The sequence below is a fragment of the Apiospora phragmitis genome (genome assembly GCF_038363925.1).
Source record: "Apiospora phragmitis strain CBS 135458 chromosome Unknown utg000008l:1.0-3514335.0:1.0-3519231.0, whole genome shotgun sequence".
Taxonomy (NCBI): Eukaryota; Fungi; Ascomycota; class Sordariomycetes; order Amphisphaeriales; family Apiosporaceae; genus Apiospora; species Apiospora phragmitis.
The window spans coordinates 2638705-2664928 of NW_027117407.1; the positions used below are offsets into that span (position 1 = coordinate 2638705).

The 26224-nt window shown below is 53.9% G+C and overlaps 11 protein-coding genes across 11 annotated transcripts; 8 read left to right on the forward strand and 3 right to left on the reverse strand.

Moving 5' to 3' along the window:
* Nucleotides 1-467: 467 nt before the first annotated feature.
* Nucleotides 468-1606, forward strand: PG994_009234 (monosaccharide-P-dolichol utilization protein; the record flags this gene model as incomplete). Its single annotated transcript, XM_066860643.1, has 3 exons — nt 468-832; nt 875-1073; nt 1346-1606. 3 exons carry the CDS (start codon nt 468-470, stop codon nt 1604-1606), a joined length of 825 nt encoding a protein of 274 aa, XP_066714232.1.
* A 2527-nt stretch (nt 1607-4133) lies between these two features.
* On the forward strand, nt 4134-6090 carry PG994_009235 (Arylsulfatase A or related enzyme; the record flags this gene model as incomplete). The annotated part of the gene is given in 4 exon segments (XM_066860644.1): nt 4134-4934; nt 5087-5421; nt 5474-5948; nt 5965-6090. The coding sequence occupies 4 exon segments, from the start codon at nt 4134-4136 to the stop codon at nt 6088-6090; spliced, it is 1737 nt and encodes a 578-aa protein (XP_066714233.1).
* Nucleotides 6091-6964: 874 nt separating this feature from the next.
* Nucleotides 6965-7788, forward strand: PG994_009236 (RNA polymerase II mediator complex component Med8; the record flags this gene model as incomplete). Its single annotated transcript, XM_066860645.1, has 2 exons — nt 6965-7095; nt 7197-7788. The coding sequence occupies 2 exons, from the start codon at nt 6965-6967 to the stop codon at nt 7786-7788; spliced, it is 723 nt and encodes a 240-aa protein (XP_066714234.1).
* A 550-nt stretch (nt 7789-8338) lies between these two features.
* On the forward strand, nt 8339-9412 carry PG994_009237 (uncharacterized protein; the record flags this gene model as incomplete). The annotated part of the gene is made up of 1 exon (XM_066860646.1): nt 8339-9412. One exon carries the CDS (start codon nt 8339-8341, stop codon nt 9410-9412), a length of 1074 nt encoding a protein of 357 aa, XP_066714235.1.
* Nucleotides 9413-10221: 809 nt separating this feature from the next.
* Nucleotides 10222-10836, forward strand: PG994_009238 (uncharacterized protein; the record flags this gene model as incomplete). The annotated part of the gene is made up of 1 exon (XM_066860647.1): nt 10222-10836. One exon carries the CDS (start codon nt 10222-10224, stop codon nt 10834-10836), a length of 615 nt encoding a protein of 204 aa, XP_066714236.1.
* A 1949-nt stretch (nt 10837-12785) lies between these two features.
* Nucleotides 12786-14295, forward strand: PG994_009239 (hard surface induced protein; the record flags this gene model as incomplete). Its single annotated transcript, XM_066860648.1, is given in 3 exon segments — nt 12786-13653; nt 13722-13860; nt 13878-14295. 3 exon segments carry the CDS (start codon nt 12786-12788, stop codon nt 14293-14295), a joined length of 1425 nt encoding a protein of 474 aa, XP_066714237.1.
* Nucleotides 14296-14783: 488 nt separating this feature from the next.
* Nucleotides 14784-15526, forward strand: PG994_009240 (glutathione-dependent formaldehyde-activating enzyme; the record flags this gene model as incomplete). Its single annotated transcript, XM_066860649.1, has 3 exons — nt 14784-14959; nt 15170-15215; nt 15290-15526. 3 exons carry the CDS (start codon nt 14784-14786, stop codon nt 15524-15526), a joined length of 459 nt encoding a protein of 152 aa, XP_066714238.1.
* A 278-nt stretch (nt 15527-15804) lies between these two features.
* Nucleotides 15805-16954, reverse strand: PG994_009241 (3-oxo-5-alpha-steroid 4-dehydrogenase; the record flags this gene model as incomplete). Its single annotated transcript, XM_066860650.1, has 3 exons — nt 15805-16217; nt 16288-16773; nt 16834-16954. The coding sequence occupies 3 exons, from the start codon at nt 16952-16954 to the stop codon at nt 15805-15807; spliced, it is 1020 nt and encodes a 339-aa protein (XP_066714239.1).
* Nucleotides 16955-19008: 2054 nt separating this feature from the next.
* Nucleotides 19009-20314, forward strand: PG994_009242 (uncharacterized protein; the record flags this gene model as incomplete). The annotated part of the gene is made up of 3 exons (XM_066860651.1): nt 19009-19416; nt 19615-20173; nt 20283-20314. The coding sequence occupies 3 exons, from the start codon at nt 19009-19011 to the stop codon at nt 20312-20314; spliced, it is 999 nt and encodes a 332-aa protein (XP_066714240.1).
* A 501-nt stretch (nt 20315-20815) lies between these two features.
* Nucleotides 20816-22888, reverse strand: PG994_009243 (uncharacterized protein; the record flags this gene model as incomplete). Its single annotated transcript, XM_066860652.1, has 1 exon — nt 20816-22888. The coding sequence occupies one exon, from the start codon at nt 22886-22888 to the stop codon at nt 20816-20818; it is 2073 nt and encodes a 690-aa protein (XP_066714241.1).
* A 90-nt stretch (nt 22889-22978) lies between these two features.
* On the reverse strand, nt 22979-25602 carry PG994_009244 (ATP-binding cassette (ABC) transporter protein; the record flags this gene model as incomplete). The annotated part of the gene is made up of 2 exons (XM_066860653.1): nt 22979-25219; nt 25288-25602. 2 exons carry the CDS (start codon nt 25600-25602, stop codon nt 22979-22981), a joined length of 2556 nt encoding a protein of 851 aa, XP_066714242.1.
* Between the last annotated feature and the right edge of the window lie 622 nt (nt 25603-26224).

Here is a 26224-nt window from a genome sequence, read left to right on the forward strand (position 1 = left end):
TTATTAAAAACCTACTCTGTAGAGCAAGCCCCAAAACGACCGTTTGCGTGACTTCATTCCGGTGTCGAGTTGGTGGAGTTTGGATATGCGTGCCTGTGCTTTGATAAAGTTGACAGCTCGAGGCTATCCCCTATTGCCTATCCCCCTATCCCCCCTGCAGGCAGACAAACAAAGTGTGTTGTGGTGCCCAGCTAAGGCACGCCTGCGACTGTGGCCTGCTCGCTTTCTGACCCGACCAGCCGACCCTTCTAGCTGGGTTTGGGTTAAAACCCGACCCCTTGTCGCCGCGTCCCCACCTTTTCGTCACCCTGAACTTTTCTCCAACAGCTGTTCTTCTCGGGCGAAACTTTTTGCAATCTGGCAGGTCTTGATTACAGCACTCATCTGGCGACGCCTTCAGAGGAGATTGCCGAGTACCTTACCGTCTTCTGAAGCCCACATCATCTCAACGCCACCAGACCCTCAAGATGGAGGCTCTCAAGTCCGCACTGGAGCCACTTAAGCCCATTACGAACAGCCTTCCGGGCCCTATCCGCGACCTCGGCGTCTCGATCATCGGCGACACCTGCTACAAGACGTTGATTCTCGATCTCGACCCCACCGCGACCGAATGCGTTAAGCTAGCTATCTCCAAGGGCCTGGGCATCGGCATCATCGGCGCGTCCTCCATCGTCAAAGTGCCGCAGATCCTCAAGCTGGTGCAGTCGCAGTCCGCCTCCGGCGTCAGCTTCCTGTCTGACTTGCTCGAGACGTCCTCCTACCTCATCTCACTGGCCTACAACGTCCGAAACGGCTTCCCGTTCAGCACCTTTGGCGAGACGGCCCTCATCCTGTGCCAGAATGTTGTCATCACCGTCCTCGTCTGAAACTACAGCGGCAGGGCGGGCGTCGCCGCCCTCTTCGTCGCCGCGCTCGCCGTCAGCGTCGTGTCGCTTTTCACCGAATCCGTAATCGATGCGAACGCGCTGAGCTACTTGCAAGCCGGTGCCGGCGTTTTGGGTGTGGCAAGCAAGGTGCCCCAAATTGCTGCAATCTGGCAGCAGGGAGGTACTGGGCAGTTGAGTGCTTTCACGGTAAGTTTGTGATGTGTGTTGAGGAGAAAAGCCTTGGTGCCGAGTATACTTCATTTGCCCTTGTCCTTCTCTGCGTCGAATCAGCAGCAGTGGACCCTAGGCTCGCCTGTCGGGTTGTGGTTCCAGGCTCGGTTTGCAGGCAGGGGGGCTAGCAGGATTACTAGGCCCAGCAAGCATTGAATCCATTACGAGACGCGGTGACCAACGATGGCCATTGTCAATATTCATCCTGTTTCATGCTATGGGCAATGCATGCTAACGTTCCTCTTCAGGTCTTCAACTACCTTGCTGGTTCCCTGTCCAGAATCTTCACCACGCTGCAGGAGGTGGACGACAAACTGATTCTGTACGGCTTCATTGCGGGATTCGCATTGAACTGTGTCTTAGCCGCACAGATGGTGTACTACTGGAATGCGCCATCAGCCAAGGTTCGGGGAAAGATGAAGGAAGCGCCCGTAGCTGCGCCTACGAGCTCCGGATCGTCATCCGCTACTCCCAAGAGCAAAGGTCCGACAACACGCCGCCGTGGGTAATCTGCGGCTTCGTGCATAGACGTCTCTAGGTCAGTCGCCTGTATGATGATCTCGAGGCAAAGTTCATTGCATTTAATACACTTCACCTTTTTGTCCGCCAAGCTGTCCTAAATCTCATGACCAGCTCATTGTTTCGGTCGAGGTTACGTAAATCAATGAATGCACTCGAGAGCCAAAGAGTCTTTGAGCCAAGGCACGGCGGGTTGCCTCCGGGCAGCCGCAGCGGGATTGCTGATCAGAAGATGTAAAGCGGCGGTCCACGATAGGCTCTATTGGCAAGGACTTGACGTTAAGCACCGGAGCAATCATGTGTTATGCTGGATACGGTACATGACCTATCAATCACTCGTCTCCTAATACTGGATTCGGCAACTTTATACTGCTCGCCAATCACAGCAACTCTGGGAGCCCCTCCGAGGTCTGGCCAAGTGGCGTACGGGCTGACTCCTGACTCGCTCTCATTTTCTTCCAGCCTGCCAGATCAGATGATTTCGAAAGCTTTTAGGGTTCCGCTGTGCGCCAAGAATTTAGATGGCGGCCCGCAGATAGCTCGTGAGCAGCGTCTTCTCAAACCTTAGGTTCAGGCCTACCAGGGAAATGGGATGGGGGTGTTAGGGTTGGCACCGAGCAGAACGAGCACCAAAAGCAAGGATAGACCGGCAAATGCATCCTCCTTACCGCAAGCCTCGTCACCTATATTGGATCTTCGTGCAGCTTCCTCAATAACCCACTTGCCAAGAAAGATAGGCATCTTGTGAGACTCAACGGCTAATCGACTCACAGCAACAGCCGTGCAGCCACTTCGCACCGGAGACTTTGACCCCAGATCCTTTTGTTTTATCCTGATGGATTATTATGGATTGGTAGGAGAAAAAGGTCCCATTCCCCTTTATCGTCATCCTGTTAAGACATACACATCACCCCGTATAGATAACCCCGAGTGTATTATGCCTGGATGATGATCCTGTTACTCATGTTTGCCAGCTGTACCGCAGCTGCGCTGGGACTGAGCTCGACTAAGCGGTCTCCCATGCAGCCATGCTGGCATTGGTCTGCATAAGGAGTTACTGTGTATACCACCAGCTAAAGGCAGCGAGTGCTGCGGTCATGGTATCAGATGCGGCGTGGCAGCGTTGTGCGGGCGGGCAGCCGATACCGCCAGCCGGTTATATTGCTTTGTTTTTTGATGATAGCCGACTCTCACCCGGGGCTTGGCAGCATTCTTCCTATCTTGGCCCGTCTATCTTGGGTTTCCGCGCCACAACAGACCCAGCAGCCGGGAAAAGGCGTTGGTAGGTACCTGTTATGCGATTATCAAACACACAGTTTCAGAACGTTCCTTGGCCCATATTGCGTGGCATGGCTATGCCAGGAAACCACCTGGCCTACATACAGCACGACTATGCCGCTTCTTACCTGCCTAGACGGGCAGAAAGACAGGCCCCAGGTAAGATAAGTCATCCAGGGGCATCCAGGGTCGGCGGCAGTCGGTCTGGGCTGGATGAGCAATCAATCGACGGGCGACATCCGCTTCTGGTGTTTATCGTTCTCCACCGCAGCCTGGGCGAGCTCTGATTCGACAGCGTGTGAGAGCTGTACCATGTATGACAGCACAGCGTATCGCATCGGATCAGCTGTACTTGGTGCTTGGTCTCTTGGTGTTTAGAAAAGCCCCTGCATGCACGATGACTAGCGCATCTGGATTCGAGCTAGGCTCGCCTAGTGTTGCATCTAGCGGGACAGAGAGCAAGCACGAGACCATCAAATGGACAAGAAAAGGACCCCGACTTGCGTCTCCCCAGTTTCCCATCCTTGATCTGCTCGTCCTACTTTAATATACACAACCTTTCTTGGCATCCAGGCCTTACGACAAAACGGCCTAGCCTAGATAGCCTAGCTTAGCCTTTCCCACGGGGGGGTCTTATTATCAAATATGGGCTAAATAAGCGGTGTCAAAACGTGATATTTCACCATTCGCACGCAAGACTGAACAATACAAGTATCCCCTTGGTTCCCGGCCTTTCCCACGACTTGAGGGCTCGACGACTTGCTCTCTAAGCTGCTTACCTTACCTACTCGACTCGACTTGCTTCGCCAGAAGACACTCGAGTACAAGCAACAGGTAATCTCCCATACTGGACCACTTCTCTTCGCCCAAGGTATTGCGCATTCGTAAGCTTCATATTTCTCATTCATCCAGATTATTGCATCAGCGCATCCTAGTTCTGAAAAGGTGGACTGGAACGCAGCTTCCTCTTGCTTAACTGCCAGATCTATCCTACCTTTGGCTATCATTCATTATTATTCATCCGTCTGTCTACTTTATCTATCTATCTGATTTCTTCAAGACTACTATCTCCTGATATTTACCCGTTTCGTTTTGCACTTGGCTCGAATCGCACATTTATTGGAGTCTCTTCCCACCCACCCTGCAACCAAACACGCATTCCACGGGACAGCTCGCTATCCCTTGAGACCCCTTCCTTTCCTCAGCCAATTGCCTGCTCTCTCTTTATCTCTGGGCACCATGGCACCTGATCTCAACTCCATGCCTACATCACCCTCTCCCCATTACACCACCAACGGTCATCGTCAGCCCCCGGCGGCGGCGGCGACCAATGGTGGCGTCAATGGTAACGCTGCACTCACCTCCAACCCTGCACCTGCAACCCCTGAGCAGCCCAATATTCTCTTTATCATGGCAGATCAGCTAGCAGCTCCTCAGCTCAAGATGTACAACCCGGACTCTCAGATCAAGACCCCTGAGCAGCCCAATATTCTCTTTATCATGGCAGATCAGCTAGCAGCTCCTCAGCTCAAGATGTACAACCCGGACTCTCAGATCAAGACCCCCAACCTTGATTCCCTAGCTGCCCGATCGGTCCAGTTCGATTCGGCTTATTGCCCCTCGCCCCTCTGTGCCCCTTCACGCATGTCCCTCATCACGGGCCTCTTGCCCATGAAGATTGGGGCATATGACAATGCAAGCCAGATCTCAAGCGACTGGCCTACCTATGCACACTACCTCCGGAGCAAGGGTTACCACACGGCCCTAGCCGGCAAGATGCATTTCATTGGAGACCAACTCCATGGCTATGAAACGCGTTTGACCAGTGATATCTACCCGGGCGACTTTGGTTGGGCCGTCAACTGGGATGACCCGGAACGCAGACTGGAGTGGTATCACAATGCCAGCTCCATCTTACAGGCCGGCACTTGCGTGCGAAGCAACCAGCTGGACTATGACGAGGAAGTCATGTACAAGAGTCAGCAGTTCCTCTATGACCATATTCGCGAGGGGCCGGACAAGAGGCCATTCTGCATGACGGTACGTGTATGAAGAGCATATCAAACATGCCGGATGAGCACGATACGTGGCCGGGTATCGATCTGGGAAATGGCACATGTGCTACAGATCCAAAACCAAACCGCCTTCAACGCTTGATAATGTCAATGCTAACTTCGGGCGCCACACTCTAGGTCTCGCTCACACACCCCCACGATCCCTACACAATTGAAGAGAAATACTGGGATCTCTATGAGGGAGTTGACATTGACCTGCCCAAGGTCAAGATCCCCAAAGAGCAGCAAGACGCCCATAGTAAGAGGTTGATGAAGGTGTCCGATATCTGGGATCATGACTTCACGGACGAACAGATCAAGCGGGCCAAGAAGGCATACTATGGTGCGGTGAGCTACGTCGATGACTGCATTGGTCGGCTGCTGGATACCTTGAAGAGATGCCGGCTCGACAAGAACACCATCATCGTGTTTAGTGGCGATCATGGCGACATGCTTGGCGAGCGTGGTCTCTGGTTAGCTATTTTCTCTGCATTTATTTCTGTTCCTGATACTGACACTTTTAAGGTACAAAATGAGTTACTTTGAGAGTTCGGTGCGGGTTCCTCTCCTCATCTCATATCCACAGAAGTTCCAGCCTCATCGCGTTACACAAAACGTCTCTACACTGGACATATTGCCCACTCTGTGTGATTTGGTGGGCACAAAGCCTTCTGTACATCTTCCGATGGACGGCCTCTCTATGCTACCCCACTTGGAAGGGCGTGAAGGTCACGACACGGTAATTTCGGAATATACTGGCGAGGGTACTATCAGTCCGCTCATGATGATTCGCCGAGGACCTTGGAAGTACATCACCTGCCCCACAGATGAGCCACAGCTGTTCAACCTTGAGCGGGATCCCCTCGAACTGGTCAACCTGGCAACTGTAATCAACAAGCAGGAGCCCCTGTCAGCAGAGGAGGAAGAGGCCAAGCTCAAGTTCCTCAAGTTTGAGGCCGAGGCTAGAGCCCGTTGGGATTTTGATGCAATCACGCAAGATGTCCTACTTTTCTCAGCGGAAGAGACGTGTGGTGTGGGAGGCTCTTAAGGTCGGCCGTTTTGATTCCTGGGACTTCGACCCAGCTTCACACGAGAAAGGAACTGCTAAGTATGCTGTGGTCATCATCTATGGGCATGTTTGAACTGGTACTAATCTGTCCAAACAGATACATTTGATCCTTCCTACCCCTGGATGACCTTGAGTGCAAGGCCCGGTACCCACCTGTGGACAAATACGGGCACGAAACCAAGCGCTTGGTTGTCGACCAAGCAGGCTCTCATGGCGAGTGATGTCTCGGCGATACTGATGACTAAACCGCAGCAACACGGCCTTGCAACGAAGAAGAATGAGAAAGAAGATTTGACGATGATGACATGATGAGGAAACTGATACGGAGTTTTTGCTTTGACATTAACCTGGGTCTAAAAGCGACAGGTCTAAAAATGATGATACCTCCTCTCTTAGCAATTTATACGTAGAGGTTACTAGATAGCGTGTCGCTTGACCCTTACACAATATATACTGTATATAATACTTGCCCACAGAGGCTCTTGAGACTTGATGAAGTCTTTTTTTTTTTTTCAAAGTGACGTAGTAGAGGGATGTACATAAAAGGGGTCCCCTCCTACCCCAACAACGACCCTGGAGGACCCCTGAAGGCTGGAGATCGGGTGTGGGGGTGGTCTTGGTAGCACCCCGGCAGTCTTGGCGTGCGCTACTTGAGGACCCCATCGATTGATTGATTAGCAGTTTGATATGCAGACCCCAGCCTGCCCGACGAAATCTAAACACACACCTTGACTTTCAGCTGCGACTCCGACATCCGACCCGACCAAACACAAGCTTTCTGCAAGCATCCAATCCAATCCACCAAGATCTACCACCTAACCTAGTAGGTTAACCATCGCCAGTGTTTCCAGAATTGTTGCTATCGAAGGGATCCCGTCCTCCCAGCCAGCAGCTCAATTAATTGCATGATCCTCTTGTGCCACTTTTCATTCCGCCCCCAGGACACCATGGCGTCATTAAATATTTCACCTGAAGAGCTCAAAGCCGTTGAGCAGACTCGCCAGCGACTCTTTCAACTCTCCAACAGTATCGGAAGTTTGAAGCACGATGTACTCACCAGCCACCCTTTACCCAACCTGTAAGTCTGGCCAGTCTTGACCTATTACGGCATTGACCTACCTGCGAAGCGAAGAGAAGGGAAGAGAAGAGAGAGCTAACCGCCAATGACCACGCCATTAGTGACTCCCTTCAAGCCTCGGCCGACATCCTGCAACACAACATAAGCTCGCTCCTTGATATCATCGCGTCCAAAGACAATAGAGAAGCTTTCAGCAGAATCGTCGTCCATCCCTCGACCAATTTCCCTGGCCGCACGCAAGAAGGCATCCTCTACCAACTCCTGCGGAAGAAAGCGGAACCCGGAGTCGAGGCCTCTCTGGACGAGGGCCGCAAGACGTTCCGCGAGCTGTGCGCCGCCCCTCCTCGGCCAACGGCACCACGGCCGCTGACGAGACGAAGGTGCGCGAGAACTTGGTCGACAAAATGGCTCGCGGCGCGCGACTACATGCTCAACGAGCGGATCCCGACGTACATGACCAAGGAGGCGCCGCAGCCCTTCTCCGAGGAAGAGGTGGAGATGGGCATCGAGAACGTGCGGACGGGACTGCGGCAGAAGGTCGAGATGGTTGACGACCCGGACTCGGACGATGACGGCGAAGAGGAGGACGACGAGGGCGCGGGTGAAAATAAGGACGTTGTGATGCTCGATGGGCCACCTCAGCCCACGGTCGTGGCGGCCCAAGGTCCGGGCCTGGGGTTGGGGGGGCTCTGAAGTCTGTTTCCTCTCGGGCCCCCAGACCAGGCCAGTTGCAACCACAGCAAGGATAGGTCAGGAGATAGCTGTTTTCTGCGATCGGACGCCAGGGAGCATTAATGACAGAGACAGTACGTCGAACTCTGTCATCAAGCTGAGAACCAAAAGCACTACTATCTGCCCAGCTTATTGAAATGAGAAGATGCGTTTGGGTTCTTGATTGGCTGCAATACTATCGGCTCAAGGATTCATTCGCTATCCTAGGTGCAAACACGCCCGAAGGCCATGGGGGTTTACCAATCTACCAGGCCATTTAAGATGCGGGTGGTTAAAGGATTGAGCAACATAAGACGCAGCTCTCGTATGGCATGGCCTATCATTGCCTCAATCGCAGTCAGCACTGGCATCAGCCAAGGCTTGGGTGCTGATAAACATAGGGTGGACTAGCCGTCTCTGGCAGTGTAATCCTTCTATCTATGCCTATCCCATGCCCAACGCTTTTTACTCTGTTTTATCGCTAGAATGCCAACGAGGGGATTAAATCGGGGTTCGAATATCCAAAGTGGAGATGGCAAACAACAAGGAGATGACAAGCCAGAAGGAAAAAGCAAACAAGAAAGGATGCCTCAATGCTGCAAAGCAGTCACTCTCTCAAGTCTCACCCTTTATCCATGATACCGGGAGTCAATTCGTGAAGCAGACCGAAGAGGCAGAAACAGACAGCCACGGTTTGGCCTCTACGCAACAGCAGCACCAAGAGGCAGTCGATATGAAACCAGCGAGACCAGGCGTCTTCCCCATCCTTGACCTGCCCGCCGAGGTACGCCTTCAGTTGTATAAATGGGTGCACTTGCAACATCCCATAAGAACCGACGGGTCGGGGCTGCGGGGTTCCTTGGCCTACGTCTGCAAACGGGTCGTCGCCGTCGGTGTAGGGGCGTTGGAGGATTCGGCATCCTTGACAGCCAAAGCGGGAGGAACTTTAGTAGACGAGAGAGGTAGCAATAGCAGTACACCGCCACCGCCACCGCTGCTTTCTCCCTACCGTCCTTGGACCGTCATCCCCACGGCGCTGCTCCAGACGTGCCGGCAGATCCACGCGGAGGCGCGCGCGCTGGCGCTCGAGGAGAATGAGTTCGATTCCGCCCGACTGAGCCCGACGAAAAGGGTCGCACTCGGGCTTGCCCGGCCTATGGGCCGCGCGCGCCTGCACGAGTCGCCTGCTGCCCCAGCCGTGGCAGCGCGACGCCTTGCGCTACGCGCGCCTCGAGGTCACGGCGTGGGACATCGTCCTCCCCGCGGGCGGCGCGGCGTCGGCGTGGGTCGGGTTGTGCGGCTCTGGGCCGCGGGCCTGCGGGGTCTGCGGCTCAAGATCCAGGGCGGCGGTGGCGGTATATTCGGGAGGAGCTGGATAGAGCGGCGAGGAGGAGGCAGCGGTGGCGTCGAAAATCACCACAGCAACGGGGACGGGGGCGGCTATTGTGGGGCGGGGGGAGAAGGTCCCGCTGCATGTCGTGCTGGCCGGGCTGCGGCTGCTCAGGGCTTTACGGCAGTTGGAGGTAGAGCTGGCGTTGCCATCATGGGATGCGGAGAGGAAGCTCGCTTGGTGCAGCATGCTAGAAGGGGCACTCGACGAAGGTAGGGAGAAAGGCTCGAGACCTGTGAAGGTCATCTGTGTTGAGCAGGTTTAGGGGATACTATTCGCGGTTCCATTGGTATATATGAAAGGGGGGGGGGGGTCCCTAATTAGTTAGTGTTCGGCCTTGGCACAGAAAGTCAAGGGCATAGTGAAAAGATGCATAAACTCTTCACAACTTCAAGTCACGATGATGGATATAATTCGATATAATCCACTTGGCTGTTATTCTCTACTCCCATTGCACGACCGGATGTTGGTTCCGATGTCGTCTGTTCTTTCCGGCATGCGGCTTCACCATAACGGGGTCCAGCGACCCGCTTGTCATGTGGCCATTCGTGGTCATTCGTTCTCCTGCCACGTACACATCGTCACTTGGAATAATATAGGAGGTTGAACGAATGACGGAACGAATGACAGGCACTCCAGGATGGTCATTGCACCACGCCTGCTGGTTAGGTTTTGGGCACTTCGTGTACATCGACATCACGTGTATACCATTCTTCTTTTTTGGCTGACGTATGGAAGCCCTTGTGTGGCCAGTATCCAAGCAGTTTTGTTCATTGTTTTGACGATCCAGTCATACATCCGCGCCCGTACATCATTTGTTCTACGGAGACGTCTCAGGTCCCCCAGAACGTTACTATATATGAGCGACTCGGGCCGAGGTGGATAATTTCCGTTTGGGACAGCCGTGGTAAAGCAGCCAACCAACAGTTGACGATCAGGCCGCTATATCCGCAACGACGATCAAATCAGCAGCGTTATAAACCTACGTATAGTAGTCCCAGTTATCGCCCTTTATATCAATCAAAATGGCCCTCACTCAAGGAGGGCATGTACCCTCTGAAACGGAACCCCCAATAACCATAGCGGACTTCAACACCGTTCTCCTTTCCATCGCCGCCACGCTCTGCGGCCTGTTCGCGGTCATCACCCTGTCCGTCCGCCACATGCGCTGCGAGGCCCGGCAGTTGCTGCTGCGGGCGTTGCGGCTCGTTGGCTTCGCCTTCGCCTACATGATCATCGGCCTAGTCTACGTCCCGATCCGGATACTCGACTGTGTATCGCGGGCATGGCCTTCTCCTTCTTCTTCTTCTTATTCTGCTTCTCGCCCACACGCCGGCAAAGTCGACGACGACGACGACGACGTCAGAGGGTGCAGCGGCGGAAGCAGCGGCATGAGCACGACTTGGCTTGACAAGAAAAGTGACGGCGGCGGCGGAGACGGAGGCTATGGTTACGAGGATGAGATTTGCAGGACACGCCAGGACATACTGGCAGGAGGAGGTAGTTACTATTCGGCGGCCGCCAGCAGCAGCAACTATACTCGGTCGAACAGTGTGATAAGCGATCTGGACTCGAACGAGGCGAGCGATCTCGAGAAGGGCGTCCCGTCGCCATGGCGAAACAAGACCAAGCCGTGCTAGACGCACAATGCCGGCCGTCTGTGTACTTTTGGACGCCACACTAAACCTACCTGCTGAGCGTTGAGATTGCGCCTGGGATTTTACATAGAATGTTTAAAGTCGATTGCGCTCATCGATCAGACGACAGCTCTAGTCAGGGGACCCGAGACTCAAGAGTCGGGCCTCCTCTTCCTTGGCATCTCGTCATTCGAATACGAGGCACACAGATAGGTAACGTGGCAATAACAAGAATACCAAGTGAGCAGAAGAAGCCCGAGGACATGGGCACTCTACGACGGAAGGGTTGAACATAACAAGACATTATTCCGAAAAGAGTGCCACGTGACTATGGTCCCTCCTTGCTAAGAGTGAGTACCTACCTAGGTAAGTAAGTAACAACGAGGGCTTCAACCTTGTGTGATTATTAAGTGCATCCGAAAAAGAAAAAAGAACACGTTCAAGGCAGAGTGGTGTTCCATCGTCGAGCCTAATCAGCCTCTGATCGAGTTCGCTTTCCAAACGAGCCTCGACTGTGCGCAGTTCGGCAAAGGTGTCGAATGTGCAGTAGCGCCGTGCCAAACGTCCACCGGGGATTCGGGGTGACGTTTGTTGGTTAGCATCGAGACAGATCGTCCCGGAAGACGTATGGCCTGCCCGCTAACATAGCAATGCTTGGAAGCCTAACCTTACGGGGTTGAGCATCCTTCCTTTTCGCACGTGGAAAGGAAAAGAAGATTGGCTGCTTGCGTACAAGAAGCTTCGCGGGATCCAACCCCACCTAACCCACAAGAAAGAATAAATATAGGAGTGTGCGTGGCACTTCGACATGAGCAACCTAGCTCAATGTTGGCAGCCTGGTCAGCGGGAAAATTAAGCATTTCTCCAAGGCGTGTCAGCGAAATAACGGGGTCCCCCCCAGACTACTACAACTACATACGTGCCCAGACTATTGCTCAGACTGCCAATGGTCCCTCGCGCCCTTTTACATAAACAAGTCTTGGCCCTTGTGGGGGAATCAACTCTCCGTAAGGTTCGTCGTCGCAAGCAGATCGTTATGTCCCACATGGTCGATTGACCCTGTTTTCTTGCGCACACAGCAAGCATCGCACCATCGACATGAGTGTATCGCCGCTACCGGGCCGGCGGCCTCTGATGAGCTGACTCGACCTAGCTTGACACCACCGTCCTTTCGTTCCTTGCCTACCTAAGGTTTGAAATCCTTCAATGGATCGAACATTACCTATGGATTCCGTTACTGAAAAGGTGGAGGACGGCGCCAAAACGGTATAGCGTCGCAAGTCAGGTACGGCGCAGTCCCCGAGCCCCGTTATTCTCGTTTTCAATGGGTTCAGGAACCTGGCATGACGATGAGCAGCAGGGGGTCCAGACCAGCGAGTTAACTAGGTAGGCAAGCCCATGAGTCTCTGTGTGTCTTTTTACGTACTTTTGGAAACACGCACTTCCAACCGTTTCACATTCCCATCAGACATACATATCTCGTCTCCAAACTCATCCATCGCCTAAGCGTCCCCAAGGTTTGGTGTACGGGTTTCGAGAACGGGTTTCGCACCTGAGCCTGCTGTTGCTAGTATTTCCTTCTCTAAGATTTTTCTCGCATTCCGGCGCTATACCATTCCGGTGACTTTGACTTCGCCTTCTTACTAACCGCTGTCCAACAATCATATCCCGTGTCCGGCCCGGGTTTGTAAGAGGTCGGGACATCGGATGAGCCTTGAGACACCAAGTGCCGCGACCTCGGAAACCCAGATCTATTAAATACTTGGACCAGCCACTCCCCTCACGCGCCAGGCTGCTAAGACACTACATTATCGCCTGGGAGTGTGGTACAGATAGAGAGCGAGGGTCCTCATCCTTAACCCACCAGCATGGGCATATTGCATTCTATCACTACCATAGGATAAGACTCGAGCTGTCGGAATCCGTGTGGTGCGCCACGTGAGTGTGCCACAATGGCGCGGATTCGCTCATCTTCACTGTCAATGTACTCCTTCCTCTCGAGCTACGTGACGCAGAAGCTCAACCCGGATCTTGCAACGACATCCCAGCCCCAGACGACGAGCTCCAAGTCTAGGCGTCTGCACCCGACATCGTATCTAGATGGTCTGCGCGGCATAGCCTCTGTCCTCGTCTTCCTCTGCCATTATACCGAGGAGAACCACAGGTACATGTTGCCGACGTATGGCGTGCCATACGAAAACGACAATGTGGCTTCTTCGCCCTTCCAGCTGCCCTTCTTGCGCCTCGTCTTCTCGGGCCGGCCAATGGTGCACATCTTCTTCGTCATCTCGGGTTTCGCCTTATCCTACAAGCCGCTGAGAGAGATCCGCGCCCGGAACTTCAAGGGCTTCCATGCCGCCTTGTCCTCCTCGGCCTTCCGGAGACCCATCCGGCTGTACGGCCCGCCGTTGGTCTCGTCATGCATAGTCTTCGCCATGGTCTGCTTAGGGCTGGTCTACAAGCCGCAGCCGACTTTCCGGGACCAACTGGAGCATTGGGCCAGCTCGACGTTCTACCAAGTTCTCTGGCCCTGGAGCTGGGACACGGAGCTGCGGCCGCGCTACGACCTGCACCTATGGACCATCCCCATCGAGATGTGCCACTCCATGCTGCTATTCGTCGTCCTGCTGACGCTATCGCGCGTGCGGTACCACGTGCGCCTGTTTGTCACCGTCTTCCTCATGAACTATTGCCTCAGCTGCGGGCGGTGGGCCGCCTTCGAGTTCATCGCCGGCATGCTCCTGGCCGAGTTCCACCTCAAGGCGGCGGAGCGGCGCCAGGCGCAGCTCAAGCTGTATGAGCACTACGACTCCCCCGACGGTGACAGCGTCTCCTCCTGCTGGAGAAAGCGCTCCACTGGACCATTTTAGCAATATCGTTCTATGTAGCCGGGTGGCCCAACAACAAGCCCGACTACACCTGGGGCATCAACGTCCTCGACGCCTGGACGCCCTCGGCGTTCCCCCACAACGATCCGACCACACCCCAGAAGTTCTGGTTCGCCCTGTGCGCGGTGGGCGTGGTGTGGTGTGCGGCCGGCTGAGCGTCGCGCGGGAGGCGCTCGAGAGCCGGTTCGCCCAGTACTGCGGCCGCGTCAGCTACGCCGTGTACATTGTGCACGGGCCTGTGCTGGAGCTGCTGCAGACCAAGATCACGGGCGAGCCTGGCCGGAAGAGCTTAGGCAAATATGGTTATCCGGGGTACAAGCTCGGCGGTGCCCGGCTTCGGGCTCAAGGGGCTGACGGGCGTGGAGACGGGGGGCAGCGCACGCTGTGCTGGCTGCTGGGCCTCGTCTTCTTCGTGCCGCTCGTCATGGCCGCCGCGGACGTGTTCTGCCGGTGGGTGGACGAGCCGGTTGTCGACGTGGCCCGGCGCATAGAGAGGCGCTGTGCGATTGACGAGTTCGATAGGACGCCGAACCCGGCGGGGGATGCGTCTGATAGAGATAGGTGGCATGCTTAACATAACATATTACAATTGCATAGTACAGTTGGACATGAAATATACTACACATTTACTACCCAAGTACATTATTGGACGTGGCGCAAGCTTTGGAGAGCTGCATCCCGTTATCCAATTAAATGTATGTTGGTGTACTGTACTGCGCACGGTATGGCCAGTTACTTTAGGCAGCATCTGCGACATGATGGGCTTGATTGCAACGCCATAGTATGCACGTGGCCGATGACTCAAATCGGCTGCATCTATGCAGCTGTTGTTAGCGATAGCGGGGCTCTGCCGTTATACAGTGCTGTACCTGTACAGCATAGGTACAGTGCCACTTCACCGATCTGTCGACTCTTTCACGTTGCTACATACATACCTATTTTGCCTGATAAGTATAGCTCTTTTTGAGTCATAACATTTTTGACAAAATCAGCAGAAGCTGATCTCTAATTCTCTTCCTACTCTAACCAAGTCATCCTAAGGAAAGCTGACACCAAGCAAATATGGATTGTCGATGTCAGTGTGGTGCCGTCCAATTCACGACCCCGCTTGAGCAGCCACTCGCGTTGTACATCTGCCACTGCTTCGAATGTCGCCTGCAGCCCTCCTCGGCCTTTGGGACGAGTGCTATATTCCCCAAATTCCAGCTGCCTAACATGGAGGGCCTGTCAAGTTATACGTGAGTCTTGTCTATCGCAAATACCAATATCAGGGCTGCTGACAGTTCGTATCAGACGACCCACACCCTCGGGACATACGATGCACTGGTAAGTCAACCTTGGGGGTGTTTTTGCTGCATAGACCGGACATCCCCGAACCAGGCTTGGTTTGGCTGGAAAAATGAAACCAAAGACAAGCCTCTTGCTTAACATCCATAACCGAACCTTAGTTATTTCTGCCAATCCTGCGGAACTCGTTTGGTACATACGACCCCTGTAAGTGCACCTCGTCCTAGCAACCTGGGGAGAGAGGGGCTCTCTTTGGCTAACATACATGGAAATATGAAAAGGGCAAGAACGTGGTCTCAGTCAAGGGTGGGTGCATCACCAAAGGCCTGGATTGGACCAAGGCCATCCATATCTACACCAAGTCCGCCATGGTCCCCATACCCGAGGGCTGCGAGTCTCACGAGGAGGAAGCACCTCCCTCTGAATACTCCATGTCCCAGGAGAGCTTAGATCAGCCTCTAGAGGCTCCGGGCTGTCTGACAGGGAGTGGAGGTACCCTGTGTGTTCCCGAAGCCTAAACAGTTAGAGGAGCTGGAGAAGTTTCACAAGGTGCGGCGTGGTCCTTGTGAGTTGGGAGGGTTCTGAACGACTAAAGGGTGTCTGGTTCCGCTTTCCAAAGCGTAGGTTTTATAGACCAGTCACTGAAACTGGCCTTGGATATCAGTTGTTTGTGTGAAAAAAGGAATAGAAAAGCTGATTAGAATGGACCTCGGTATGTACTTTAGCAACATGTAACATATATTGCTGTAAATGCCTGGCTACAGTTCCCCTTATAACGACCAGGATCACGATTCCGTCAGCGGCTCGCCGCTCTGCCGGCCGTGATTGGCATCGCCTGTCTGGCCGTTCTGGCCTTCCTCTGCGGACCGGACTCCTGCGCTCCCTCTGAGTGTTTCGCGGGGTCGAAAACGTACATCGGAAACTCCAACAGCAGCGTGCGCTTGACAATGGTAGGCAGATGCTCGTATACCTGCGGTGGAAATGGGATAAGGATACTCGTCCGCCTCAGATAACGTTGATAGCCCTCCCAGTTCAATCCTTTCTCGTACCGCTTCTTTGCACCGGGCCTTTCGGACAGCGGAAGACCCGAGACAAACATGAGCAGTATGGTCAGCAGGAAAGGGCCCACGATGGTAGCGTATAATGCCTTGAAAGCCTGGCCTCCGACATAGCCATCGGCAGCAGGCGAGACGGCAATCATATAGATGGCTATATGCTTGTTAGCGATGACTTCTTTAACCCAGCATCGCATCATCTGCGTCAAGGTCGGAACACTCACAGAACTGAACGAGGATCTCCCCAAAGTAGTTGGGATGCCGGCTGAAGTAGAAGAAGCCCGTATCGCAGACGGCGCTCTTGTCGTGGGCCTGGCGGAACGCGAACTTCTGCGTGTCGCTGGCCGTCTCCATGACGAGGCCGACGACGTACAGGATGACGCCGGCGATGTCGCGGCCGGTGCCGAACGGCGGCTGCGCGTACTGCTGTTGCACGTTCGGTGAGTTGAGGACGGTGACCGGCATCGAGACGGTCCAGACCCAGAGCATCTGGAAGACCCAGAAGCCGAGGAAGGGGAGGAACGTGTCGCGCTTGTCGTCGAAGCGGTCGTCCTTGCCCGTCTTCAGGATGCGGAACAGCAGGAAGCCCGACAGGCGCAGGGCCCAGGCCATGAGGAAGAGCGACGCGACGACCTGGCGCGCATGGTGGTGGCCGCTGAAGGCGAGGGTGACGATGGCCAGGACGACGAAGTTGGTCCCGCCGGCGAAGTCTGTCTTTCGGTGGTTAGCAGGAGAACGGGGCGTCTAGACCAGGGCAGCTTCTTACGTACCAGTCAGCTTATCGAATTTGAAGCTGAAGGCGATGGAGAAGAAGAACAGCTGATATGCAACGGTGATGAGCAGGGTGATGGCAAGATAGTAATTATCCAAAACATATACGGTACCGGCCATTTTGGGGGTCTGGTTAGATTAAAGATATATAGATGGCAGTATTGTTCTGGGAAGTTTTTGAAGAAAAAGAGAGATTGGCCTTCAAAGCTATCAATCCCCACGATCTGAAACACGGAAGCCGGAAAGTCGCTGCTATAAGCATGGAAACATTAATTATAGAAACGAAACGAGCAAGATGCAACTCTGTATTTGGCAGTTTTTACATGCCAGCAGGCTGCGTGGCCATCAAAGTAAGAAAATAAAAGATACACGAGAACCCTTTGTTACACGCCGATCGATAGCGATGTTGGCGACGAAATCTAGATCGAGAATCTCACCGAGAATGGCTGACGAGATGATATCAGTACCCACTATACTTACGTCAAGATCAAAGGCCCTTGATTGAGGGTCATTGAATTGACTCGGATTGGACTCGCCCTTGAAATTCCCCGAACCCAGCAGATAACGTCATTGATTTCTTTTGCGGGCAGATGTATAGTATCGCTATTTTGTATTTGGTTTAATGCACGTGGAAGCCTAGTCCGAGTGGCCGAATGGAAAAAATTGGCGTCTTTACTTGGCGTGCTACTTACTGCTAGGCTGCTGCACTACGACTCACGACCAACTTTCACGTATAAACATACAAATCTCGCTGCTGCTGGGGCCTCATATAACCAGCAAACGTGCCGAATCATACCTGCCTGTCTACTGAAGTATTTATTGATTTTACAGTGATATGCGTGGTCTTCTTTGCTAATATTCCTTCCTTCACTCTTTATATGGTGTATACGGTGAAAGGCGATGGCAGGCGACTCTCCTATAGGTCAGTTCGTGGCATTGGTGCTGCCACTTCCTGGCGGTCTCGGAGATGGCGATGCTACAAGCCATAATCTACGTTGGCCATAAGATTTGCGCACCTATTGTGCTGGTCCGTGTGATAGGCTGGTAGCCAGCCAAATCAAAGTGCCTAGGTACTCTCTGCTGGGTCGACAGGCCCTCGAATCTGTTGCAGAGAGAAAAGGGTCGACACGTGGAGAAACGACCCTTGAAGGCACTGGACGCCATGGGTGCCCATGATTGTCAGTCAATCAACTGGTTTCCTTACTGCCGCACGTGTCAGCGTCTTATACGGGAGGCGAAAGCTTGACGCTCGAGCTGTGTTCCTACTCCAGCACTGTTCTCGCGGATCTGGGTCTGATCCTGCAACGATGAAGACTGCATAATAGTCTGTATTCCCGAATCGGACATTGGCATGCCAAAGTGACACGGCACTGCAGCGTTCCACGGCAGATGTGGTCCACGTGTGAGATTACCCGGAGGAGGTTGTAAATCCAGATACCGCATTCCTCGTTCTGACCCCCTTGAGTCGATACTGCATCGGTGATGTGTACCCTGCGACATATACATCGATGGACATGCTTTATGATGGGAAAGAAAAGGTTCGATTACAACCGGATGAAAGGCGTGGTTGACCAGTCACTAACCGGAGGGTTGACGAGGAAGGATACCCAAAGGACCAGAGTATCCAGGACTCGAGATATGATTGAACACGCAGAAGACGTGCCGAGACAGCTCCCAACACAGCTAGTCTGTGGGGGGTGACCAGTCTCATGTCCACATTGTGGCAAGGCTGGTCGATTTTCCTTCATATTGGCTGGGCCTGTTAGTGTTATTATATAGGGTACGAGGCCGCTGGTCCAATCAGGCGTCTGTACCGAGTCTGTCAAGCTACCCCAGCCCATGCGGAGTTTTTGCAGTATATTAATCGTAATACCGGCAAATGCCTATTTCGCTTCTTGGCAATTGCCGTCACCGCAGCATGACGCCCGTCCTTGGCTTTTACCCGGAGCTACTGATCACACGGCGGTTCCATGGCTCGGTAGAAGTGATGGGCTGTTCGAGAGAGAATATTCGAAAAGGGCCGGCGAGCGCAGGTAGATAAAGAGCATGGCACAACACCCAGGTTCCCGGTTCCCTACTAGAGCTGGGGTTTACTACGCAACAAACTGCAGCCCAAACCGTTCCCGATTGTTCCTCATCACAGCTCATACGAATATCTCATAAGAGCCCCGAAAATGCTTGTCAAAGTTCTGGTAACCGCGGCCGCCACGGCCTCGCTGGCGATGGCCCAGGAACTGATGCGCTTTGGCTGCGGTCAGCTCACCGTCGACCGTGTCGACCCCCTGGTCGAGCCGGGCAACATGCCGTCCGCCCACATGCACCAGATCATCGGCGGCAACTCCTTCAACGCCAGCATGCAGCCGTCCGATGTCGACCCCCCAGCCGACTCGACCTGCACCTCGTGCACATACTCGGAGGACTTCTCCAACTACTGGACCGCAAGCGTCTACTTCAAGGCCCGCAACGGTACTTTCAAACGCGTGCCCCAGGCTACCAACCTTGGGCTCGGCACAAAGGCCGGCATGACCATCTACTACATCCGAGGGTACCAGCAGAGTGCCAAGGTCACGGCTTTTCCGAAGGTAACGACAAGATTCTCTTACCCCCTCCCCTGAAGCCTGAAATGGGTTGAATGCGTGTAAAGATCGTGATGCTCAATTCTCTATCACCACGAAACCAAGGGGCTTTACCAGTTTGAAAATATGCATCCAGGGACCGGTTGAGTCCAAGCTAACCCGTAATTACTTTTTCAGGGGTTCCGCATGTTGGGTAGGTGACAGTACCAACCGCGCCGCCAACAAGGTCCCGAAGGGTCTTTGCTTCCGCTGCGAAGCCAACATGAACCAGAGTCCCTTCGCGGGGGGCCCTGCACGGGCTCCGACATTGCCGGGTTCCCCAAGCAGCCCTGCGGCGGTGGCTGGCGGGTGACGGTGACCTTCCCCTCGTGCTGGGACGGCAGAAACACGGACTCGCCCGACCACAAGTCGCACATCGCGTACCCAACGGCGCCTTCGAGATGGGCTCCGCCTGCCCCAGCACGCACCCGGTCAAGATCCCTCAGGTTATGTACGAGATCATCTTCGACACGCGCCAGTTCAACAACAAGGCCCGAGTGGCCCGCCGACGGCTCCCAGCCCTTCTACTGGAGCTTCGGCGACAACACGGGCTACGGCATCCACGGGGACTACCTGTTCGGCTGGAAGGACGACGCCCTCCAAAAGGCCATGGACGGCCACTGCGCCAACGACCGCTGCGCGCCCCTCAAGCGCCAGACCGAGGCTCAGGCCAACGCCTGCCTCAAGTCGCAGTCCTTCAAGGAGAGCGTTGGTGACGACCAATGTGAGCCCTCCCATTTCTCCACTTTCTTACTATTCGTTTTACTGCAACCCCATTTGTCCCCTCTAGTGACCGTGGCGCAAGTGAGACTGACTTGGCATTTCTAATATAGGGCTGAAGGAGCTTCCCGGTATGGAAATGTGAGAGGTATCTCGCTGATCGTCAAACGTACTTGGCGGAGAGTCGGAAGAATGATTCGTTCCGAATTCCAAAGGAGTTCGAATAAGTATTGGGAACAGTAGATGGAGCCTTGGGCTTTTTCTAACTGGCCAGGGAATCAGGCGGTGGATGGATCTTTAGGAGGGCGTATTTGTCGGGCTGATTAGATATCACGATCGTTACTTCATAACTTCCTGGTCTTAATAACCCTACCTACATATTTATTGGCACTTTGCTATTGCGCCTGACAGATTGTGATCATTTTCTGTGCCGCTGAAGCCACTTTCGCTCGAGTCAAAGCACAGTTGGTCAGTATTCAGGGGTAGGTGAGATAAAATCTTTGAGTCCAAATTCTGTTTTGCATTATTAAACAAGAACGCCTATCCAGATATGTCTATCACTTATATAAACGTAATTCCTTTATGTATCCCAGACCATCATAGGCATTGCGCATCCGTAGCCCATCTCTTTCTTTCTTTCTTCTTTTTACTTCTTATTCTCTCCCAGACAAATCGCGCGGAGATGATCTTTCTCACCGCTCTCCTCACACATACCCCGGAAGATGCCCTTGCCCTCGTCCGCCTCCCACAGCTCCTTGGGGGTGCCGAACTCGGCCACCTTGCCGTCGCTGAGGACGAGGATCCGGTCGAAGTCGGCAATGGTGCTCAGGCGGTGGGCGATGACGACGAGGGTGCTGTCGTCGAACTCCTCGCGGATGGAGCGCTGGATCAGCGCGTCGGTGCCCATGTCGACGGCGCTGGTGGCCTCGTCGAGGACCATGACCTTGGGGCGCGACACGATGGCGCGGGCGAGGCACAGGAGCTGGCGCTGGCCCTGGGACAGGTTGAGGCCGCCCTCGGAGATGGTGGAGGCGAGGTCGCGGAAGATGTTGGTGTTGGACCGCTGGCCGCTGGCTGCCGACTCGCCGGATCTCGCAACGACCGGAGTGCCGGGCGAGGTCTCGTTCTCGGACAGCAGGTGGACGCGGTGGAGCGAGTCCAGGAGTTCGGCATCCGCGTGGTCGTCGAAGGGGTCTAGGTTCGAGCGTACGGTACCGGAGAACAGTACCGGGTCTTGGGGGATGATGGCGAGGCGTGATCGGAGGTCGTGTAGCTTAATCTTGGAGATGTCGATGCCGTCGATGAAGATGCTTCCGGACCTTGCTTCGATGAATCGGAAGAGCGCAAGGGTCAGCGAGGATTTACCGGCGCCGGTACGGCCGACTACGCCCACTCTCTCGTTGCGGTTGACGCTGAAGCTGAGACCCTTCAGAACAGGGGGCAGGTCCTCCGCGTAACCGACGACCAGATCGTTGACTTCTACGCGTCCCTCGGTGGGCCAAGCTGCCGGCGCATCCTCGCCTCCAAGATCCTCAGTCGGGAGCTCCGTGTACTCGACGACACGTTCAGCGGCGTTCATCTCGAGCTCGATATTAGCATAATGGCGAATCGTCCACATGACCATTGACGAGAAGTCCAGTGCGAAGGAGAGGGCGAAACCGGCGAGGGCGGAGTCCATATCCGGAGTCAGGAGGATGAGCATCGCCACGAAACTCGCGAAGCACGAACCTACAACGGACATGCGCCAGCCCATCCATCTATTGAACAACCAAAGATGCCAGGTAGCAACAGTCCAGTCGTCGAGCTTCTTGTACATGCGCTCCACGTAGACGGGCGCTTTGTCGAATCCGCGAATGGTGGCCACGCCACTAAGCGCCGATCCGAACTGTTCAAAAACGGGCGACTTGGTCGTACTCTCGAGGCGCTTGACCGGTCTGGCGCCGTGAAGATATTGGAAAGCATAGAATGCACTGATGAACAGGAGAACCGCTGCAAGGGCGAGGATAATTGGTGAGACGAACAGGCCGGCAACCATCACGCCGACCAAATTCAGAAAGGCTGCAAACCCGAAAGCCAGCGAATATGCGAGATGGGTATCAACAGAATGGAAGTCGGCAGTAAATCGATTCAGCACTCTTCCAACGGGAACGGTATCGAGCCATCGAAGAGGCGATCGAAGTATAACGAAGTTCAACCGCGCAAAGAGCTTGCGTGACGCCTGGATAGACCCGCAGAAGATGTAGTAGTAGCGGATGGTGCCGAGCAACGCACTTGCCACGGCCAGCAGGACATAAATGGCCAGGTAGAAGGCGATACCACGGTGAGGCTCGACGACAGGCTGCATGAGTCTGTGAAGGCTGGTTGGCTGGAAGCTGGTCTGCTGAAAGCTGGTCTGCTGAAGGTCCATTGAGTATGCGTATGCCTCCTTTGCGGTGTGCATTTGCGCCTTCTCGTCCTCATAGATGCCAGTCCAAATCTTCAACCACCAGGATCGCCCCACGGTCAAGGCCTGGACGAGTATGAAGAAGAAGACAACATTTGTCCAGAAGAACCAACCGCCGCTGTCGCTCAAGTAGGTGGCGTAGACGTGCTTCTTGATGGCACCCTTCTCGCGACCTTCTTCCTCAACAAACTTGCGGGCCTGCTTTTTCGAAGGCACCTTCGCAAGGGGCTCTCCTTGCTCCTCACCGGCCTGGGATGTTTCCTCGGAGTTGACCATGGTCGCATCTACGTCCGCTCTGAATCTCGGCCTCCGTCTGCTCATGGCTCTTGATTTGTTGCAAAGTACCGTCTTCCTCAAGTTCCGACTTCAGGCCAGCATGAAGGACACTCCTCGCCCGAGCTCTACGAGGTATTTCGTCTTGGGCTCGCAGAGCGCGACGTGATGCGTTACCAGGATTCTGGTTCGACCAACGCCGAGCTCACCATTGAGGCATTTCTCGAATATATGACGTCCGACATGGGCGTCAACGGCACTGAAGATATCATCCAGAACAAGGATTTCCGCTCGTGAATAGATTGCACGTGCCAAGGTAATCCGCCATTTCTGGCCACCACTGAGGTTGATACCGTTTGCGCCAATTTCTGTTTCTTCTCCATCGCTGAATATCTCAATATCTTTCTTGAATGCACAAACTTCGAGGGTCGTTTGGTACCGATGTTCGTCGAATGGCAGTCCGAACAAGACGTTTTCCTTGATAGTGGCATTTTCGATCCATGGGATTTGGGCCACCACAGCAATAGCACCTGGCAGGATCCAATTACCTTGATTCGCCTTCGTATCATGTCTTTCGTTGAGGAGAGGAGCCCTGGGCCGGCTGATAGAACCGGATAGAACGTCTATTTCGCCAAGGATAGCTGATAGCATGAGACTCTTCCCACTGCCCGTTTTCCCAGATATGACAGACAATTCACCCTTCGGGAATGTGACGTTGACGTTGCGCAGTATAAATCTATCAGGGTCATCATTGTCTTTCTCGTCGGCAGGCCACGCAATCGTCGCATCATCAAAAATAATCTCCTCGGATTCCTTGGTCGACTTGACGATCTCCGCACCCTGAAGGTAATCATCGATACGCTTCACGGAGACCCAAGCATCGAGGAGATCTGTGATGAGTTCAGGGATGACGGAAAGGGTAACCTCCAGTGCGCGGAAGACACCAAGTGAGACGAATGCCACACTGGGGATGAGACTGCCGTGAATGGCGGCATACACTGAGAGGGCCACGGCTGCAAGCATGATGGGGCTGGTGAGCCAGCATCCGATTAGACAGACATCGTTGATGAACGCATTCCAAACGCTGCTAAGTTCTCTCTCGCGAACTTCCCCAATCTTCTTCTCCCACTGCGGCTCAAGAGCGGCAAATTTGATTTGACGAATACCCTGGAGGGCTTCAGAGACGACTTCCATCTTTTCGTCACGGACCTTCATCAACTTATCTTGCGCAGCCGAGTACCGCTTGCTGAAGTAGGCATTGACGGGAGTGATGGCAAGCATGGTTGAGAACCCAGCTACCAGAGCCTGCCAGCCTAACAGATCCAGCAAGAACACCAACGACACAATCAGTTTGAAAAGACTGCCGGGGAAGTAGAAGTTGAAGGATGCAAAATCGGAAACACGTTTCGCATCTACTCCGATCAGATTGACGGTGCTCTGCTTGCTCTTCTTAATTTGCTCCTCTTCAGTCTCCTCCGTGTCAGGCTTATCAATGGCAGTAGACTCGCCGGACGGCGCGGCAATGGTAGGTTCGGTAGCGCTGGCATCCTGCGTTTTCTTCTTTCCTGCGCCCTTCGTGTCCTTCCGTCTCATTGATTTCTTAAAAATCAGAGATGACAGCTGAGCTCGAATGGGAACACATAGTTCGGCCCATGACATCCAAAAGACTTGAGACTCCACCCATGACTGGGCGACAATGGCCACAGCAATCCAGATAACCCAGATCCACGCGTCATATCCAAGGGGCTCACGGTTTGTGCGTCTCTCGAGGAGCCGAAGAAGTTGTAGAACGCACCATTGAGGGGCGAAATTCAGGAACGAGGTTACCAGAGTCGCAAACCACTGAAGAGCGAACTTCCATTTGTGTGCGAGAATAATAGAAACCCACAGCGGACCGGTGAATCCGCGGCTCTCCCAGTCAGCCGTGGTTTCCTTGGCTCTCGTAAAGTGGTCTGGCCTTGGAAGATCAGTCAGATCGAGGGACTTCTTCTTTGCTGCATGCAGGAGCACGTTGGCCGGCCAGCTCCAGTTGAAGCGAGCCCATGCAGAGTTGGTATAGTATCTGTCGACGAGCTGGTCGTTATGGAAGACATCAGGACGCCTTGGCACGGACAAGCTGGCAAAAGCTAGGCTGACAATAGTGGCAATCTCGATGACCCTAAGAACGAAAGCAGCCTTATCGTGTCTGAGGAGATCTTGTGCGACTCGGTTATCCTGGAATGCTAGTGCCGCAGCAAGCACGACGCACGAAAGTGCTGAATACAGGCCCAGATCATAGGCCGTGACAGAGCTGTGGCTTGCTGCGATACAGATTGATTGCAAGAATAAAAGTGCCTGTAACACGGTTTAGCGAGGACCCTTCTCGCAATTCTAAGAATGCTCATAAATCCATGTGAACTTACCCAAGCTGCAACAGTAAGCCAGTTCTCGAGGAAGAGACCCTTTCCCTCGTCAAGGGTGGATAGTACAGCCAATGCAATGGAGAGACCTAGGCCTACCAGGGACAAGAGGAGGATAAAAGCTTTAGGGACTTTTGCGCTGAAAGCCTTGACGGCTTCTGGTGTACTCTTGCCATCCTCGTCTTCATAAATATCTGACGGCTTCGCATCCCGGTTTCGAACCTGCAGGACCAGTCTGGTGACGGCTGGTATGGTGAAGAGTGCGATCAGCCCCACGCTTGTTGCAGAAGTCCCCAAGAAACCCGTTTCGGCCGACATAATTTTTTGGGAGTTTACTCGAGGCAGATGTCGTCCGTATGTACCGTACCAGCGCCGCGCGCCGAGCCTTCCAATTACGAATCCGCCGAGATTAACCAGGTCTGCGAATCCTTCTTGCCTCGGGGTATTTGTTTACTTCTTTGCGATGAGAAGGTCCTAGAGGCACGGGGGAAAAATAAATAATAATAAAAGCTACAGAACGAGGCAGGCAATTAAGAGGTTGGAAAAGACCCCGGTTATGGGCCCGCTTGCGATCGATTTGTCAGTCACAGCACGTCCAAGTCTTCGGACCTTTACCGTTCGGGGAATTCAGATGTGAAAAGATTGATAAAATCCAACCCAACGATTCAAGCCTAGGACGCCCTCCACTTGTCTAATTTGTGACGACAAGTAGAGCTACAGATGTACATACATGTAGATATACTACTCCGTACTCTGAGGTAATTTGCCTGCGTGGTTTGGGAAATGGTGAGCGTGAGATGGGAATTTTCTGACTGCTACTTGCCCGGTTGACTCATTGCGGCGAAGCGGTATCCCGGGCTAGGTTAGCAGATACCCTCCAGCTCCCTGACTCCATCCCGATGCAGGAATGTGGTTGAAGGGTGCCACCCGACCACCCCCC